Source organism: Terrapene carolina, unplaced genomic scaffold (assembly GCF_002925995.2).
Source record: "Terrapene carolina triunguis isolate 2854851 unplaced genomic scaffold, T_m_triunguis-2.0 Scaffold68, whole genome shotgun sequence".
Taxonomy (NCBI): domain Eukaryota; kingdom Metazoa; phylum Chordata; order Testudines; family Emydidae; genus Terrapene; species Terrapene triunguis.
The window spans coordinates 6,382,390-6,402,008 of record NW_020664419.1 but is presented as its reverse complement, the minus strand read 5'-3'; the positions used below and the strand labels follow the sequence as shown (position 1 = coordinate 6,402,008).

At 44.2% G+C, this 19,619-nt stretch overlaps 1 protein-coding gene across 1 annotated transcript in view; it reads left to right on the top strand.

Annotated features, from left to right (window-relative positions):
* Positions 1-19,619, top strand: part of SFMBT2 (Scm like with four mbt domains 2) — a 166,129-nt gene that overhangs the window by 50,644 nt on the left and 95,866 nt on the right. Inside the window, exons 4-5 of the mRNA XM_029910851.1 lie at positions 11,760-11,848; positions 16,190-16,436. Coding sequence (XP_029766711.1) covers positions 11,760-11,848; positions 16,190-16,436 — 336 coding nt within the window. The remainder of the gene's footprint in view (positions 1-11,759; positions 11,849-16,189; positions 16,437-19,619) is intronic.

Sequence of the window (19,619 nt, the reverse complement as noted above, 5' to 3'; positions counted from 1 at the left end):
AAAGCTTATGCCCAAATAAATCTGTTAGTCTTTAAGGTGCCACCAGACTCCTTGTTGTTACTTTAGTAATGCGTATTTGGCTTTTTTTCAGGATTCCCACTGAAGAACCCACAATGAACAATCATTTTCATTTGCAAAATGTTATTAAACTGCTTATGTATAAATTTAGTTTTTTCTTGTTTGAAAGTGACCATCTTTTAAACTTAATTTTTTTTATTTTTATTATTTGTGTTGCAGTAGCACCTAAAGGCACCAGCCAAGATCAAGGCCTCGTTGTGCTAGGCGTCGAACAAAAATAACATAAGACACATTTCCTGCCCTGACGAATTTACAATCTAAAGAGACAAGCTAGATAAATGATCCCTGTTTTTCACCTGGAGAACTGAGTCACAATTGAGACTAAGGGAAGTCGGTGGCAGAGTTGCGAATTGAATTTGTATCATCCAAGTGCCAGTCCAATCTCTTAACCACAAAATCACCCTTTCTCCAAATCAAGCCATCAGCTGAGACCATAACCACTGGGGGACGATTTATAAATACATCAAAATAAAAAAATGTTATGCCCCAGCTGGGATTCAATTCACAAGGGCATTATTTGTAGAGCCAGTTGAAGTTTTTTCAACTCTTCCTTTTTTCAACAGAAAAACTGTTGTTTCATCAAAATGTAATTGTTTTGTGGGAAGGTGTTGCATTTGACAACATTTTCAACAGGGAAAAGTGGAAATGAACCATTTGATGGGGAAAAAGTGGACACAAATCCATTCGTTTGGAGAACATTCAAACATTTCATTTTGACTTTATCTTTTTGACTTTACGTTAAAAGATTAATTTTATTATAGTATTTATGTATGTATAAATATAATTTAAAAGTGGAAACAAAATGAATCAAAATGACAAAGATGAAATAAAAAGATTTTTACCTTATTGAAACAATGCGTTTCCCCATCAAAATGAAATAGTTCAAGAATCCCGAATCGAATTTTTTTTGGAATATTTTGTTTTGCCAGAAACTTCAAAATATCATCTTTTCACTTTGATTGGGAATATTTTTTTCCCCTCCAAAATGTCACAATTTTCCTGCAGAACAGAATTTTCCGGTTCCCAACCATCTTGAATTATGTTATTGTCCCTTTGGGTGGTTAGAATCCCAGGGGCAGTTGACCGTTTCAAACAGGAACAGTTAACTGGAGACCTGAGTGCATCGTAACTCAAACAGTTCATCCACAGGTCCCAAAGCACTTTATAAAGGTGTTTCAATATTGCTATCACCATTTCACAGAGTGGGAGACTGAGACACAAGGAAGCTTAGGGCCTGGTCTAGTCTATCCATTGTCTTCACTGGCGTTTGGATCAGGTGGAGTGACTTGCCCTGAGCTAGGATTAGATCCCACATAGCCTCAGTCTACAGCCTCTGCTCTAATCACTAGACCACAGCATTTCTTCCTTGGAATAGGTAGGGTTTAAGATGCTGTTTTATTAAGATAGTTAAAGATCGTGGCTAAGTGCTCTGCTCTTGGTGTGAACCCTATTGAATGCGGAACTTGGATTTCTCAAATGGGGCAGTTGGATTCGCACAGGAGATGAATCCTGGAAATCCCATGAGCTCGGGGGGCGGCGCTTTTTTTTGCTGCTTGGGGCAGCAAAAAAGTTAGAGCCGGCCCTGTCAGTGGAGTAACTTTATTGTGAAAGAGCGTCCTCGTGCAGGGATGCAGATGAACGGTGTGTGTAATAAAGAGAGTGGGAATTACAGTAACCTCCAAATGAACGATAGTCATGCTGGTAAATTGCACATCCGTTTAATAGAATGACCCCACACGATATTTATGGAAATGTTTCCCCCATTTATTATGGTACAGAAAGTATTTCTGAGAATCGAGGAGGGAAGTAATGGACAGTGGTAGCCTTACGGCTGTCCATTGTATCCAGCAATGATGTCATGGCATCGTGTGTCTTCTCTTGCGGCTGTATTATCCGATCTGTGCAGAGCAAGACTGCAAACGGGTGTCATATATGAAAGTTTAGGGTTCCATTGAAGATTTGGCATGGCGCTTGATCCTTTTTTCAATCAATCTGTCGCATCTGTCTTTTTTTCAAAGTGTTACACAACCGTTATCGGTAGTGGTTCTCCGTTCAGATCCGTCTTTGGCTGTGTCTTCCAAGTTATCAGTGTACCACATGAGCTGAAGTTTTGCTTAGGCATGTCTTTGAAGTGTTTACATTGACTGTTCTTCTTGTGCTTTCCGAGTTTCAGCTCACCCTGGAGGACTTTTTTCAGGAATCTATCACCACCCGTTCTGATCACATGACCCATCCGCTTAACCTGAGCTTTGATCATCCTTGCCTCTAGGCTAGTTGCTTTTGTTCTTTCAAGGACAAAGCTTTGGAATGGAACCTAGGCAGATAAGAGAGTCCAATGGAAGAAATTGTCGATTTGCCTCCTGTACACTACTGCAGATGCCAAAAGAAGCTATTGTTGACCCACATGCTGATACTGGAAACCAACAGCACAGTATGGATCCTGTGACGGTTGGAGGAGAAGAATAATCACTCAGATTGCCAAGCCCAAGCATTCAAAAAGACTGAGACAGCCCACCCCGCCTCTCCCCAATCATAAGATTGGCTTAAAAATAATGAGTTTTTAAAGAAACATTTGGATTCTTTTTATTGGCCCACTAGTTTTTGAGCCAGTAGGCTTCGGGGTTTTCTCTAGAGCTAGACAATTATTTTTAAGAAAAAGAAAAAAACAGGATCCTCGTACTCCCATGACTCCAGGAGCCATGGCTTTAAAAAAAGCACCAACTATCATGAAACTACCAAGAGCTGGCAATATTGTAGTAATACCTGGTCTTACTGAATATAGCTCTTCCGACACAAGGATTTCATGGGATTGCAAACATAGTCTCGTAACTCCCTTGTGAGCTAGATAAATATTATCCCCATCATACAAATAGCTAAACTAAGGCATGGAGAGGTTAATAGGTTGACGCTGTATTACAGAGTGAGTCACTGGCACGAATAGAACAGTAGATTCTTGGCTCGTAGGCCCATGGTCTAACCACTCGACCACAGCATGTGTTGCTTTTCAGCCCTACCGTTACAGTCTGTTCCTTTAATGGGAGCACTTGTGTCTTTTCTCCTCTGTTGTTATCATTTTATCAGCACTGCTGCAATGACAGTTTCCAATTAGCTACCAGCTCTCTAGTGTGTTTATATAGAATCATAGAAGTGTAGGACTGGAAGGGACCTCAAAAGGTCATCTAGTCCATTCCCCTGCACTCAAGGCAGGACTCCTGTTAGGTGTTTGTCTAACCTGTTCTTAAAAACCTTCAGTGACTTAGATTCCACAACTCCCTAGGCAATTTATTCAAGTGCTTAACTACCCTGACAATTAGGAAGCTTTTCCTAATGTCCAACCTAAACCGCCCTTGCTGCAATTTAAGCCCATTGCTTCTTGTCCTATCCTCTGAGGTTAAGGAAAACAATTTTTCACCCTCCTCCTGGAAACAGCTTTTTATGTACTTGAAAGCTGTTATCATGTCCCGCCTCAGTCTTTTTTCCCCCGCAGACTTGACTTAAACCCAATTTTCTCAATCTTTCCTAATAGGTCACGTTTTCTAGACCTTTAATCATTTTTGTTGCTCTCCTCTGGACTTTCTCCAATTTGTCCACATCTTTCCTGAAATGTGGCGCCCAGAACTGGACACAATACTCCGGCTGAGGTCTTACCTGCACTAACAAAGTCCCTTTGTTAGAGCTGACAGTTAAGACGGGAGAAAGGCTACTTTGGTAACTGGCTCTAGGGATACCATGTACATCTTCCTGCACCATTTAGCCCAGCAACCCGCCCTCAGAAGCTCACCTGCCCTATTTGTGTGCGGTTGTCTGCAGCCTTTCATTCACCAGTGTGTCCCACAATCCTTTGCCCAGGAAAAGGAGATAATGAATAAGGAAGTCCAAGAGGAGCCCAGGGAGCAAGTGGGGGATTAGGACGGACATAAGACCAGAGGTGACGGTGAGGTGAGGTTGTATAGGGGGAAGAGTTGAAAGGAGCTCTGAAATTATTTTTGTGCGTGGCACACATGTTTGGTGGCTATGAACCCCATTTAAGCCTTAAATTCCTCCTAAGACTCTCAGTAAGGTCCAAGGAATAAATGCAGCCTTTGTATTCAAGTGGTTGGTTGATTTTTACTCTGCTTTAAAAATTGCATTTGCTCACTTTTCTTTTTATTTCCAAATTGGGAGCTACTGTTTGAAATGAATGTTCTCTGGTTTAAGGGGGTAGTGGAGCTTTGTATTTTACACATGGAAGATGCATGCAGAAGAGTGATGCAGTAAAGAAGTGCATTCTGCCGATGAAGCTTTTGGTTCGAACTTTGCTCTCTGTTACACCAGTGTAAATCTGGAGTGGTTCCATTAGTCCAGCTAGTGTGGATGTGTGTGGATGCAAAGAAGAGCAGAACTTGTCCCTATGTTTCTAGCCAGTTTACTTTTCTGCAATTGCTTCAGTTGCATTTTTATTGGAGAAAAAGGCTTTAATGTAGGATTCAGTGCAGGTGAAAATACGGCTGGCCTTCTAGCCCCAGAAAAGAAAGAAGAAACATCTGCACTGATTCCTGAATTCAGTGAACAAGGCCCCAAAGAAGCACCTGCACATACACTTATGTGTAGACTTGACAGAATTAGATTTTTTATTTTATCATTTCAGTGGATAATATTGGTTTATTTTTATGCATTTTTTTCCAATTTTTATTGACTTAAATTTTCAGTTGTGCAAAAATTGTGGGCTTTAAGCATTTTTGTTTTTGTTTTTATCAATTTAAATGTTCACAGTGGTGGGAAGCTGGGGGGATGCCAGACAATAGGAGGGTTAGATGATAATTATTTAATGACAGTCGACAGTTGTATGTGTGCTTATGGTGAAATTGACATTGATCAACATTTACCAAGAAAAATTTAATTCTTCCAAGCCTACCTCTGTGTAACCAATCTGTGACTCCAAGGTCACATGCTAAACCTCTCCAAATAACACAGGGTTGCACAACGTGAGTTACAGGAGATCTGTTAGTATAGCTGTTTGTATTCTCTGTAGACTTGTGTTTCATGGGCAACGAAATCACATATGCTTGAACAGATCTGACATTCCATCCAGTAGAGGGCAATGGTGCACACACCCTCCCGTCTCAGGGCCTGATCCTGCACTGAGACTATAAAACGGTTACTTACCATCTCGTAACTATGATTCTGTGTCGTCGTGGATCATGTCCTGCATCAGAACGTGCTACGACCTGGCTAAGATCCCAGCCGCGGCATTGAGGGTGCACTCCACAAGAGCGAAGGCTTCTTCCGCCGCATTCCGCGCGCAAGTCCCTCTTCAGGAGGTATGCAAGGCAGCAACGTGGTCTTCCATCCACACTATCACTCAACAGGTGAGAAACGATGCGGCCTTCGGCAGGGCAGTCCTGCATTCAGCAACTCTGTGAACTCCGACCCCTCCTCCGGGGAAACTGCTTTGGAGTGACCTATTGGAATGAGCATGAGCAAGCACTTGAAGAAGAAAAAACGGTTACTTACCATCTTGTAACTGTTGTTCTTCGAGATGTGTTGCTCATGTCCATTCCAAATCCTGCCCGCCTCCCCCTCTGTCAGAGTATTCCAGCAAGAAGGAACTGAGCAGGCGGTGGGTCGGCAGAGGCTTATATACACCGCCATGAAGGCGCCACTCCAGGGGGCTCCACAACCGACCTGATGGGTACCGCTAGGGTAACACCTTCCGACGATCGTGCACGTGGTGCGCACACACCTATTGGAATGGACATGAGCAAGCACTCGAAGAACACATAGTACCATGAATAGTTCCACTGTAGTCCACCCCAGCCCACCTTGAATGCTACCTTGTCTGCTGGCCTATTTAGATCCACCCCCCTTTTATGTGCATAGGTCTCTTTGGAAGGGATCCCGTGCACAGCTCCACTGCAGAGGGTTAAATGATGCAGATGACCTTGGGCGCTCATCCCTACCTAGAGTGAATTCACACACTGAACACAGGATCAGAGTCTCCAGCCCAACAAAACCATCTTAAAGTCTCTGAACCGGAAATCTATTGCATTTACAAAGCAAAGGATGTTTCCTGTCGGTATAAGTCTCATACAGTGTTGTTGATCTAATAAAAGATATTACCTCGCCCACCTTGTCTGTCTAAGTCACACACAGTCCAGACAGAAGTAATGCTGAATGGCTTTCAAAGAGGCGATGAGACTATAAATGCATTGTGATCAGAATTTGGATTAGGGCAGTTAATTAAAAAAACCCACCAAAGTGAACATGCAATGCTGTCTGCGTGGCTTTGAATCAGTTGGCTACACTCTTCTTCCCCTTCCCCCCCGCCCCCCCCCCCAAAAAAATCCGTCGGACTCTGTCTAAGGGTTTCAATGATCACTTGGTAATGCATTGCTTCTGTAGTGAATTATGAGTAGAGAACTACCATGCTGGATGAAATAAAGCTGTCTGAAAGAACTTGATGAGCTGACTTTCTTTGTTCGATCTGACTCCCGTGAAATGGCAGAAGTTGGCTTAGAGCCTACAGATAGATTCAGCGTGACAGGTCCTGTATGGGAGAACCTAAGAAGAGTCTGCAATAAACATGTCCCTGTCGAAGGAAGAGACACACAAAGTTACCTCAGCCCCATGGATCACTATTTAGAAAAAAGAAAATGAGAGCAGTTAGGACAAAGGCCCAAAAGAGATGACAGTGAGGAAGACAGGCAACTGCTGTTGGGTTGGTAGGAATCAGTGTAAAAAAACAAAGGCCAAGATTTTAAAAAGCGAGTTGTGATTTTGAGACACCTTAAAAGGGGCTTGATTTACAAGGGGGTGGGTGTTCAGCACTTTCTGAAAACTGGGCACCTGAAAATTGATGCATCCAAAATCACTAGGCGGTTTGGAAAACGCTGGGTGGGGTTTTCTTCTGCCTGCAAGCCCTGAAAATTCCAAACTGGGTTCTCTCTGCATTCCACGTCATCACTAAGCACAAAGCTTCGACAATCAGAACTGGGCTGACAACTTGCTTGACGTGTGAGCCAGAATACAATCCAGCTTGCTGTCCCGTAGATCGGCTAGCTTCCTTTGATGAATCTGCCACTCGCCGTTATTAGAGACAGGATACTAGACTACCCGGACCATTGTTCTGATTTGATTCTGTATGCCAATTCCTGTGTTCCCACTGGTGTTGCAGATTAGACCAGAGTTTCTGACACTAAAGCAAGCAGGCAGGAATAGAACAGAGATCAGGAATGGTGAACAAAGAAGGCATTTATAAATAGTTTCTTTTCCGGCTATTGCTGTGCTTTAAATATTTTAAAGGCCATAAATCTCCTGGTTCTGCCAGAGAAATTGATGCAAAAATGGTGCTACATAAGATATGGGGAAGTTAGAGACTAGTTTAATCATTATTTTATACAAGTACTTTTAATTTCGCTAATTTAAATACATTTGGAAGATCTTTGGCTCTATGACCAGACAGCAAATGTGAAAAATCGGGATGGGGGTGGGGGATAATAGGAGCTAGGGTGACCAGATGTCCCGATTTTATAGGGACAGTCCCGATTTTCGGGTCTTTTTCTTATATAGGCGCCTATTACCCTGTGTCCCAATTTGGTCACCCTAGAACCTATATAAGAAAAAGACCCAAAAATCGGGACTGTCCCTATAAAATCGGGACATCTAGGCACCCTATTTGGCTCTGTAAAACTGACTCCATAGCTCAAATGCCATTAGAGAATGGGCTTTTAAAGGAGCATAGGAGAGGAAAGAGCCCAGTGTGGGGAACCCTGAATTCTGATCCTGTCTCTGTCACTGGCTTTGGCATGTCGGGGCCAGATTTCGGAAGGTCCTTAGCAGTCTAAAGAGGCAGATAGGTGCCTAAGTCTGCCACAGCGGCTTCACTGGCATTTTTCAAGCTGCTGCTCAGCAGCCATCACCCCCCATACGCCTGCTTTCCTGCCCATCAGCGCCCAGGGGCTTAAGCGTCAGTGGTCAAAGTGCTACCCCACAATAACTGCCCAAAGCTTTGAGAAATGGGTCTCAGACCGTGAAACAGGGCCGACTCCCCTGGCAGTACTTCTGTGCAGCCAACCCTAAACTCATCAGTTAATAGACTCCCGTTGGCTTCAAAGAGCTTTGGATTATAGAATCATAGCATATCAGGGTTGGAAGGGACCTCAGAAGGTCATCTAGTCCAACCTCCTGCTCAAAGCAGGACCAATCCCCAGACAGATTTTTGCCCCAGATCCCTAAATGGCCTCCTCAAGGATTGAACTCACAACCCTGGGTTTAGCAGGCCAATGGTCAAACCACTGAGCTATCATCCCCCCCCCAAGGGATCAGGCCCCTTGGGCAAAAGCAGCCTCTGGTTTTGGCTCTCCTCCTTGAGACCCTCTGGGCTTGATTTTTTTCCAGAGGCGCTGAGCACCCGCATTGACTTCACTTGGAGTTGTGGGTGCTGAGCGTCTCTGGATATTAGGCTCCCGTTGGGCACTCAAAATGAATGCACACGTTCGGCACTTTGGGGCTTGATCTCTCTGTGCCTCAGTTTCCGGATGGGTCATTTGGGCAGAATAAACATTTTCTGCCTCATGGGAGCGGGGAGAGGAGTCGTTAGGTAAATGTTCAGCCGGTGCCTGGGACATGTGAAATGCTGCACACCATGAATGCCATCCCTCGTTAGAACAATACAGCGTCTGGGGGTATTATCTCGGCTACGAAAGACTGATCGGTGTATCGCTAATGGTAGAAATGCCACTGACCCCCATGCCCTTGAAAACAGGTACTGATCTAGGGCCAGCTTGTGAATAGCCCTAGCATAACTGTAGCCCTAGCCCTTCCTAGCCTACCATGCTAGACTTACCCAGATCTTCATGTGCTGTGTGGAGTGCAGCGGCTGAATTCCACCTGCTCCCTTTAGCAAGGGGACAGAGATTTGGTGGAGCCAGGGCTCCTCGCTCCTCCTTCCCCAATGCTCTGGTGGCTGGGGAGGGGGAATAAGTTGCATCTGTGAAGGGCTGCAGTAAATCACTTCCCCTTCAGAGCAAGAAGGAAGAAGAGGTTAGTCTGCGGGTGCTGCGGCCTACACAGAGTTGTGCCTAAGGGCACAATCTCACCCATGGCTTCTGGATCTCTGGTGGAATTATTTCATCTTTTGACACCTTTTAGGTCCAGTCCTGTTCCCACTAAAGTCAGCCGCAGCATTCAACACACTTCAATGGGAGCTAGATCAGGTCCTTGGTAGTTGGTCCTTACCTAGCGCAGCAGCATCGTTAGGTGTCTCAGAAATACTCAGGATAAACAGACTAGACAGTTTCAGTTCCCACCAAATATCAGAATTTATTCCTACATTTAAGTCTGGCAATAGCCATACCATTTCAGATTATGGAGCTATTTCGCTGCTTTCTCAAGCCCCATAACTTCTGGAGAAATGAGCGTGACGGCAAATTAATGGCTCTGATTTGCAAGTGCTCAGAAGGTTTTGGATTCCCATCAGTCTGGCTGTTGGCCAGCTAACAGCATTATCACTCCTATCAGTGAATTAACAGGTGACTTTCCCTTGCGTACAGCGCAGGGTAAAATGATGGGCTGGTATCTTATGGGGCTGCCTGAAGCTTTTGGTTCAGGTACCCGGCAGCCTAATCACAAAGAAGCAAATCCTTTTAGTTGAGGAAGGCCCAGAATGCAGGTGACCCAATGTGGTTTCCCCTGGGAGGGAGCAGGAAGTGGCGAATCTGTGTAAAAAATTTACTTCTTGGTGGCCGCTGGGGATTGTGCTGCCTTTGTTGGTGAAAGCCTGTGAGCAAAGTCTGGGCCCAGTAATCTTCAAATAGGGGGTGGCCCAGCCCTTGTTCAAGAGAAATGGCATAAATTATCTCACAAGGTCCAGCCTTCACTTTGTGGGGAAGGTCAGGAAGAAGGTAGTGCCAGGCCAACTCCTGCAGCAGCTGTATTCTTTCCATTTTTGTGGAGCTTAGTCAGTCGGGCTTCCGAGCTGGATATGATATGGAAACTGCCTTGATTGTTGTAACTGCCTTCGGGTAGTGGAAAGAAGTTGTACATCCATGCAAATAAAATGAAATCGATCAGCACCTTCAATACCCATCACTATGTGTTGCTTTTGACTATCCTGTGGAACCTGGCACCTGTGGAATTGCTTTCAGGTGACTTTGGGGGGCTTGTCTACATTTGAAAGCTAATTTCAAACAAAAGGATTCCACATCGTTTGGGCCAGATCTTCCACTGGTGTAAGCTGGCATAGCTTCATTGATGTCAGTAGAGCTATGCCAGCCAACAGTTACTGAGGATCTGACCCTGTATTTTTAGCACTGTAGTTACTGCATGCCGCTAGGGGGGTCATGGTCTCTAAATCCTCTATCCAGTTGCTTCCAATTTTCCGTTGACAATAATTTTTTTTTCTTTTGCAGCTAACATTGCTACGTTTAGAAATATAACAGTATTTCTGTTTATCAATATATTATCTAACCCTTGTGTAAGTTAGGTCTGAGAAAAAATCTGATCTCTAACTCCCAATTATAGGCAGGTGAAATTAGAATGTATCCTCAGAGCTCCTCAGTTGCAAACACACAAGATTAATTACAGGAGGTTTTTCGTACTAAGGCTGAGGTTTTCTGAGTTACCGAAGGCGCTTGAGTGCCCGGTTTCTACTCCTTTTAAAAGGAATTAGGTATCTAAATCCCACAGATGACTTTGTAAATTCCAGCCTAAATGTAACAAAAATTAGTTAATGCTGAATCCTAAGAAGATACAGGTTTGTATTGTTTGGCTAGAAGATAGTGGCTCGGATATTGTGAAGCAGAATAGAAGTTCCTAGGAATTTGGTTCAATCCTTCCTTAGCTTTTCAGAAACATATTTATTCACTAGCTAGTTAGTGATGTCCTAAGGCAGGGGTCGGCAACCTTTTAGAAGGGGTGTGCCGAGTCTTCATTTATTCACTCTAATTTAAGGTTTCACGTGCCAGTAATACATTTTAATGTTTTTAGAAGGTCTGTTTCTTTAAGTCTGTAATATATAACTAAACTATTGTTGTATGTAAAGTAAATAAGGTTTTTAAAATGTTTAAGAAGCTTCATTTAAAATTAAATTAAAATGCAGAGCCCCCCCGGACCAGTGGCCAGGACCCGGGCAGTGTGAGTACCACTGAAAATCAGCTCGCATGCCGCCTTCGGCACGTGTGCCATAGGTTGCCTACCCCTGTCCTAAGGCTGCTTTGTCTGTTACCTGGGAAGAATGCTGTGTGGCGTTTCCATATTAATGCCTTGTCAATGAATTGGATGTGATCATGGCTTTTGTCCTCTGGGATGATTTATAAAACATTCAAAGATACCTTGTATGACAAGTGTGAGCCTAAGTGGTGAACATGAAGCATGTAATTGGGAAGATGCTGCTGGCGCTGGTCATCCGCCTCCTCATCTGGTGTAAATCAATGTCCTTGACTTCAGTGGAGCGACGCCTACTTCCACCAGCTGGGGATCTGACTCAGTGTGTGCGTGTAGACTCTCTGGGGCCTGTTCTTTCATAGTGCAAACTGTATTTGCATCTAAAACTTGAAACTCTTAGCTCTGTTTTCTGTTGGATACAGCCACAGCGCAGAGCCGATAAGCCCATGGCCATGCTGGTCCTGACCATGGAAAGTGGCTTTATAATGTACGTGGCATCATCTGCAATGCTAAATGTTTCTTTTATTTTTCCCCCCCAGCAATCAAAGAGAAGTACGCCGACTGGACGGCGTTTCTTATACACGATCTGACAGGCTCCCGAACGGCACCTGCAAATTTACTGGAAGGCGTATGTATTAGATTGCAGTTTATATTTAATAACGTGGCACTGTATTTATATTATAGCGATGTTCAACCATGAAAATATAGGGCTCTGTGCTTGCAATGTCTGTGTATCCCCTTAGGGTGTGTCTGCACTGCACTTGGGAGGTGTGATCCTGGCATAGGTAGATAGACTTGCACTAGCTCTGCTTAAGTTAGCGCGCTAAAAATAGAGGTGTGGCTATTGCAGCGGGGCAGCGGCTTGGACCCCGGGGGCCAGGCGGGCATGGTCTTGGGCTGCTAGCTGAGCCGCCACCCCTGCCGCAACATCTACACTGCTATTTTTAGCGCACTAACTTAAGGAGAGCTAGCGTGAATCTGTCTACCCGTGCTAGGATCACACCTCTCAGCTACAGTGTGGACATAACCTTATGGAGCTGATCCAGTGCTTCTTGAGGTCAAAGGAGTCTTCCTATTGGAACCCTATAGGAGGGAGTTCATATCACCTGTAGGCCCAAGGAAGAGACACAGGAAGCCCCAAAGGCAGAAGAATCTACGTCTCTTCATTGTGGAGTTTGAGGGAGGGGCCTGAGGGGGTCTGCACCATGGAGCACAGCACTACAGGTCTCCAGCCAGCCGGGTACTAGGGTGTCGGGCCAGCAGACAAGTGGGGGTGGGGATTCGCTGGACCCACTGGTCAGTCCATAGGTCGATGCTAGACAAAGCTGTGGGGTCGCTCTGCCCATGCAGGGAGAATTCATTTTCCCTCTGACCCCATGGATCTCCCCAGCGCAAAGTCCAGTTACTCATTCGGGACAGGATTTGGCGATTAGTGCACGAAAGCGCTGTTGGCAATAGGGAGTCTCTCTGTTCTGCTCAGGTGAGGCGATGGGGACATGTAAAAACACAGCCAGATGGTTGAAGCTCTAGGCACCGAGCATGTTCGCAGGGTGAACGACATCCATCCATGCCAAACTCACCCGGTGCCGGGCTCACTTAAAAGCGCCAATCCCAGACCAGGTTTGTGGGAAGATGCGCTGAGGCGCACAGTCCCCTTCGAGTAAATCTTGGGCCCGTTTATGGTTTCGTCCTGAAACCGTGTGAAATTGGCAGCTTCCCTGCTGGGACTCTGTGCTCTCAACTGAATGCTGCGTTGGGATTTTGGAGAACGCTTTCTCCTGCAGGAGCAATCGCTTACAGTAGCAATTGGAGCGCTAGAGATGCTTGCAATACATGCTGTAGCGCTGCCTAGAGGTCAGGCATGTAGAGAACAGGTTTGCAGGATCTGCAGTGCTGGGATATTCCCTGGAGGAGATTGGTCTTCTGCCCTGCCTTGGATGGATTCAGAGTTAAAGTAAACATGTGCTTTACATCTGTGTAAACGCTTGTTTACCTTAAGAATGCAGATGCATTTCAAGATACTCCTCGCTTTGATCGCTTTGTTTCTGCCCACTCGTGCAAGTCACAAACACATGCATTCATTTTTAAAGAGTGCGGATACTTCACTAGTTAGCCACAGGGTAGACTTAGTAGAATATCACCAGGGTTTTTCAGTCCACAAGGCCAAAAATCCTAAACATTCAAAGAAACAGGGCATGGCTACGCTAGCAGGTTTATAGCGGTGCAGCTGTAAGCTCTCCAATGTAGCCACTCTAAGCTGGGGAGAGCTCTCCCGGCGGCTTGCCTACTCCAGCCCCCGTGGGCGGCAGAAGCTCAGTGCTGTCCACACTGGCGCTTATGTTGGTGTAACTTATGCCACTCCGGGTGATTTATTCACACCCCTACGTGACCTAAGTGATGCCGACACAAGGTGTAGTGTAGACATAACCTTAGATGATCATGGCAGATGGATCCACAGTCACTTTCATGCTCCCAGCTAGAATATGCCGAAAGCCTAAGGGCTTGACTCCTATCTCACACTGGTGCAATTCCAAACCATGTGAATGGGATCAGAATAAGCCCCCATGTCGCTTGTAGGCTCTACCCTACCTCCTTTGATGTTGGTAGAAGAAACAGGCAGGCAACAAGGGCAGAAGTGTGGAGGGAGGAAACAGCAGCGTGGATAGAAACCGTCTGCAATCTTGTGTTTAATGGTGTTATGCTCTGTTATGTGCGAGGTATGTGGGTAATACAGTACGTCATGCTGTGTTTGTAACCCACTGGTAAATAGAATTACTGTTAATCTGCACTGCAGATCATTGTTATCATTGCATATTGATTTAACAAGGTAATTTTCTGTACTGGAGCTGTTCATAAAAGGGTTCTTGCTGTACTTTCAAAATGAATACTCAATACAATCCAAATATTAATGTTAGCATTCTGCTCTCATGGAAAAGTGACAACTGATTGTTTGGCTTAGCTTCTAGCATGCAGATCAGAGAAGCAATATTAGCTTTATAATGGTCAGGCATCTATTATAATAAATTAAATCATTACGGTGTTACTATATCCTTTGATGTTAAGGAATGTTTTATTGTACTGAAGCAATTGTATGGAAGAAAAATGACATTAAATCAGAATTCCATGATATTGTTATACACCTCTACCCCGATATAACATGACCCGATATAACACGAATTCGGATATAATGCGGTAAAGCAGCGCTCGGGGGGGTGGGGCTGCGCACTCCGGCGGATCAAAGCAAGTTCGATATAACGTGGTTTCACCTATAACGCGGTAAGATTTTTTGGCTCCCGAGGACAGCGTTATATCGGGGTAGAGGTGTATTTAGAAACAGCATTTTGCCATGACATGATCCTTTAAGAGATTGTATGGATGCATTTGATAAATACAATAAGAAAGTTGCTAATACTGTAAGCAAATGTATTGCACTGAGATGTATCAACTATTCACAGAGCTGGTTGAAAATTTTCATGTTACACAATTTCAAACTTATTTTTTTAAATATTAAAAATAAAAGGGAACAAATTACAAAAGAAATATTGTGATTCCAACCCTCCTCTCCATTTTGTTGATCAACTCTAATGCTGGCTGAAGTTTGAATTTCAAATTTTTGCAGTTTTTTGAATGGGGAAAAAAGAGAAAAAAAGGGACAATTTTTTTTGAAATACCGGCTTCCCTTTTTTTCCCAACCAGCCCTAGTATGAACCATTTTCGAACTCTCTCTGATTTTCAAAATATTTTCGAAATCCCTATAAAGGCTATTGGTTTTTACTGTGTGTTTCCTTCAACAGGCTTGGTACACAAACAGCTAACAATTTAGGCCCTGATCCTTCAAACACTTACGCATGTGCTTAATTTCATTGCTGTGAGCAATTGGGACTGCTTGAAGAAACAGGGTTGCCAACTCTCGGAATTTTATCGTGAATCGAATGATTTTTTAAATGTGTTTCTTAAAGCCCCAACTCCTGGAATCAAGAGATTTGTGCATGAGAATCTTCGCTTTCATTTAAAAAAAAAAGTATGTTTCTAGACCTCATGAATTTCAGAGAAAAGCTTGAAAATGTGAGGCAAGTGCACTCGAAAGGCTCAGAAACCCAAAGGGAAATAAAAAGAATCCAAAATATATTATTTTGTGGAAAAAACCCCACTCATGATTTTTTTTTATCCCAATCACAGGATTTTTGTAGAGCCTGACTCGTGGTTTTGAGTGCTTGAGGTTGGCGGTACTGCAGTAGTAAAGCTGAGTCTGTGCTTAAGTGTTTGCAGGATCGGGGCCTTAGAACATACTCTGTGTGTAAGAAAATACACACTGTCATTGGAACTTCTTGTTTCACTTTAAATCAGCTATGAGGGCCTGATCCAGAAAACCGCTCTCTTTTAGCACCTGATCTCATGCACTTTGAAGTCAATGGGAGTCTTCCATGGACGTAGTGGCCTTCAAATTCCCACTGGATGGCCCAATCTTGCCCCCATTGAGATCAGTGGGAAGTTTGCCACTGATGGCAGTGGAAGCAGGATCAAGTCCATGGTGAATGAGAGCTTTGTGCACATGGGGGGCTTTCAGGATCATGCTCTGAATAGCATGCCTTCTAGGTTAATTTCAGGGCCCAGTCCTATGATGGGATATACACCCCAAACTCCAGTTAGAGTCGGTGGGGGTGAAATCCCCTAGCAGGACTGGGCCCTGAATCCTTTGGAAGAATCCTACTAGGTGGATTCCTAAGAATCCTAAAATGTCCAACAGCAATTTTATTTTTTTGTTGGTTGAGAAATTAGCACAACTGTTGTTTTGTGTTTTCTTCTGAATTTGCACTTGGAAGCCGTTGGGTAAAAGAGGAGAACAGACTGTTTGCTGATAGCTTGGATGATGGTGTGAAAAACAAAAATAATCTTCTGCTGTCATCTGTTTCCTTGAGACGTCTTCAAATAAAATTTAAAATAAGGAGTTTTGCTTCTATTCAAACAGCCTCTGCGAGGAAAAAACCCTGTAGACCTCATTACAGTTGATTCCTTAATAGAGCTGCAGGATTCCCAGAACCCTTTTCAGTACTGGATAGTTAGTGTGGTTGAAAATGTTGGAGGAAGATTACGCCTTCGCTATGTGGGATTGGAGGAGACTGAATCCTATGACCAGTGGTTGTTTTACTTGGATTGCAGACTTCGACCAGTCGGTTGGTGTCAAGAGAATAAATACAGAATGGACCCACCTGCAGGTAAAATGGCTCGTTAAAAATATGCTCTCATCATTTGCATTTGAAACCTGTTTATTTACTGAGAATGGTGTGGATCTGCTGTTCGTTTCTTCTAGTTTATCAGTCATGTTTTTTTGACCACGAGTTACTCAGTTTAAACCCATTAGGCTGGTGGATTTGGTTAAGGGCATGACGATGGTTTTGTGGCTCAGACTCTGACTTAGGTGACCTAAGTTCAATTCCCCGCTCTACCATAGATTTTCTATATAATCTAAGGGCAAAACCCCTAAGCGCTCTGCCCCTCATCTATGAAATGGGGATAAAGTGGCTTCCTGTGGGCTTTATGGCAAGCCGGGGCACTGTAGAGTCAGCTCTTGTTTGCAGTGTAGTAACTTGTCGTGTAGATCAGCCCTTTGTCTAAGTTGGGTATGATAGGTTGGAAGTTCTTCAGGGCAGTGACTGTCTGTTACTACGTTTGTACAGTCCCTACTACAGTAGGGTCCTGATTCCTGACTGGAACTTCTAGGTGGTATTGTAATAATAACAGTAATATAATGAAAGTCTCCTGAGAAATGTGTTTTGGAGCATAATGTCTCATTCTGATGTAAACTAGAAATAATTCCACTGAAGTTAATGGCACTACTGCAATGTAAAATTGGAGTGAAAAGACGGAAAACCAGACCCACAGTGTAGTGGCTTTGTATAGGTAAGTAACTGAGTGGTGCCCTCTAATGGCTGGACTCACGGAGAGGCTAAAGGACCTACTACTGCTGCTGGCTAAGGGAGCTCTCTTTTAGTGCAAATGGTAGAAGCCTGACTTTTTAGAGTTGAAAGTCCACGATTATATTTTCCAGTTCCCCTAAAGCATGTGCGATTTTTATACCAATTGTGTCTGTTGTTGCTATGTTAGAGTAGGACCAGATTTGACTTCAGGGGACATGCCTGTGGGATGAATTTTCCCCGTAAAGTTGGGCTGGGCTGGGCAAACCTTGTCAGTTTCATTTTGAAGGAATTTTTTTTTTGGATGCTTTTCCTCTTGGGTTAGAGTTGCTTTCATTTGCACCCCTGAGAGCTGCCCCGAGTTATGGATTCAGTCGAAGACAACAACTCAAAACGAAACTCAGCCAATGGCACATTTGGCCTGGCATTACAAAGTCAGCACGTTTTCCAGCGTTATAGTTTCCACCCCAAGTCCCGAAGCAACTTGACTCAGCTTCATCAAAACGTTTACCTCAACTCAAGTTATGGCTTGTAGTGAAACCCCAGACCAGGCAAAATTCCCCTTGAGGAGTAAGGATGATTTCTTAGTTAAGGCACAGGAGACCTGGCTTCTATCCCTAACTCTTCCTTTGTCCCTGGGGGCAGGTCACTTAACTTCTCTGGGCTTCAGTTATCCCATGTGTAACAGAAGGAGTCTTTCTGTTGATTTCAATAAATGTTGAGTGGGGATTATCCCTGGGAAGGTATTTTTAATGCTGCTTTCCTTCTGTGTTGCAAATCATTAGAGCAGTTACCAGGGTGAACACATTAAGGCAGGTCAGTGTTACAAATTTTTGTCAGCAGAGCTATGTTGGTCAGAGATCTAAACTCCCCCCCGCCCCCGCAGCTGACATAGCTATGCCAGAAACCACCTGCATCCCCACCATGTAGATGTAGCTGTACTGACAGAAGAGTGCTACCATGGGGGCAGGAGGGAGAGGGGAATATTGCTATGCCAACAGAAAAACTCCTTCTGTCAGCATATGCTGCACCTCTACTAGGGGGCTCTGCCGGTGGGGCTCTGCCTGTCTAGCTACATCAGCAGAGCTGGTGTTGGGTAGAGTAGTCTTGTGTTGTGTAATAGTCTGTGGGTCACCAAAACCCACCTTTTCATTGCTCCTCTCTGACGACCTCGCCGGCCAACTTAATTCTCAGTAAACACAGCTATGATTACCTCTGTCTTTTCTGCTTTTTGCGTCCATTCTCATACTGTATTTGTTTTTGGGTTTGTCTCTTTCCTTTGTTCTGGCTCCTTTTTAGTCTCTTTGGGTTTTTTTCTTTTTCTTTTCTCTAACTTGGTTATTTGGCTTTCTTTCACTGTTCTTGTTCTCTCTCTCTCTCTCTCTCTCTCTCTCTTTCTTCCTTCTCATTAGAGCAGGGGGGAGGGATAGCTCAGTGGTTTGAGCATTAGCCTGCTAAACCCAGCGTTGTGAGTTCAATCCTTGAGGGGGCCACTTAGGGATCTGGGGAAAAAATCAGTACTTGGTCTTGCTAGTGAAGGCAGGGGGCTGGACTCGATGACCTTTCAAGGTCTCTTCCAGTTCTAGGAGATAGGATATCTCCATTAATTTAATTCTCGCCTTGCTCTTTGCTTTCTCTCCATCGTCCTCCCACTGTTACATGGGGCCCTGATACACTAGTGTAAATCTGAAATAACTATTCAAGCCAGCTCTTCATTATAGCATCCAGTGGCTTCAATGGAGGTACATTGCTTCACACCAGCTAAGGGTCTGTTCCAGTGGAGTTACACCAGTATAACACTGGTGGGAGAGGAGAATCAAAGCCCTTGCTTCTGTCCATCTCTTTCCTGATTAGTTCCCTCCTAATCCCTACTGTTCCCCAGTTGTTTTGCCAGCTGTCATGCTCTCCACTCTATTGACAAGCCAAATGGCAATGTGAAATTGACTAGGTTTCTAGTTTTATCATTGTGGACGAGCCCCTTAAAGATCCCTTATCTTATGTTTGCTCTGCTTCTGGAGCAGAGCAGAGACAAAGGTGCTGGTAGTCCCACTTCATACTCAGTACAGTTTGTTGGCCACTCGAAGTCCAGCTGAGAAACAAAGGATTACAAGACCCATTAGATATATTGTATTGTTACTAAATAGACACAATTAATCTGGGAGAGAAAAATGTAGGCTGCAACAAATTGAATATAATTTCCAGTAAGTAATTCCTTATTAATCCATCCAGTGGCAGCATAATTTCCTTTTACGCACATTAAATTATTTCCTAGATTGGAGATGAATGCCTGCAGATAGCGCACACAACATTTGATTTCGTACTTCCTCGGCATTCAGCTGAGAAGGAAGTCAGTTCCATGCGGGCAAGTATTTCCTCTGGATCCCTGCCAAGAAATGGCGATGTGGGTGTGACGGGTTCGGTCACAGACTGTCACCTGATGTGCTGAGATTACCTCTGAGCCCGTTTTCCCTGCCAGCTGGGGAC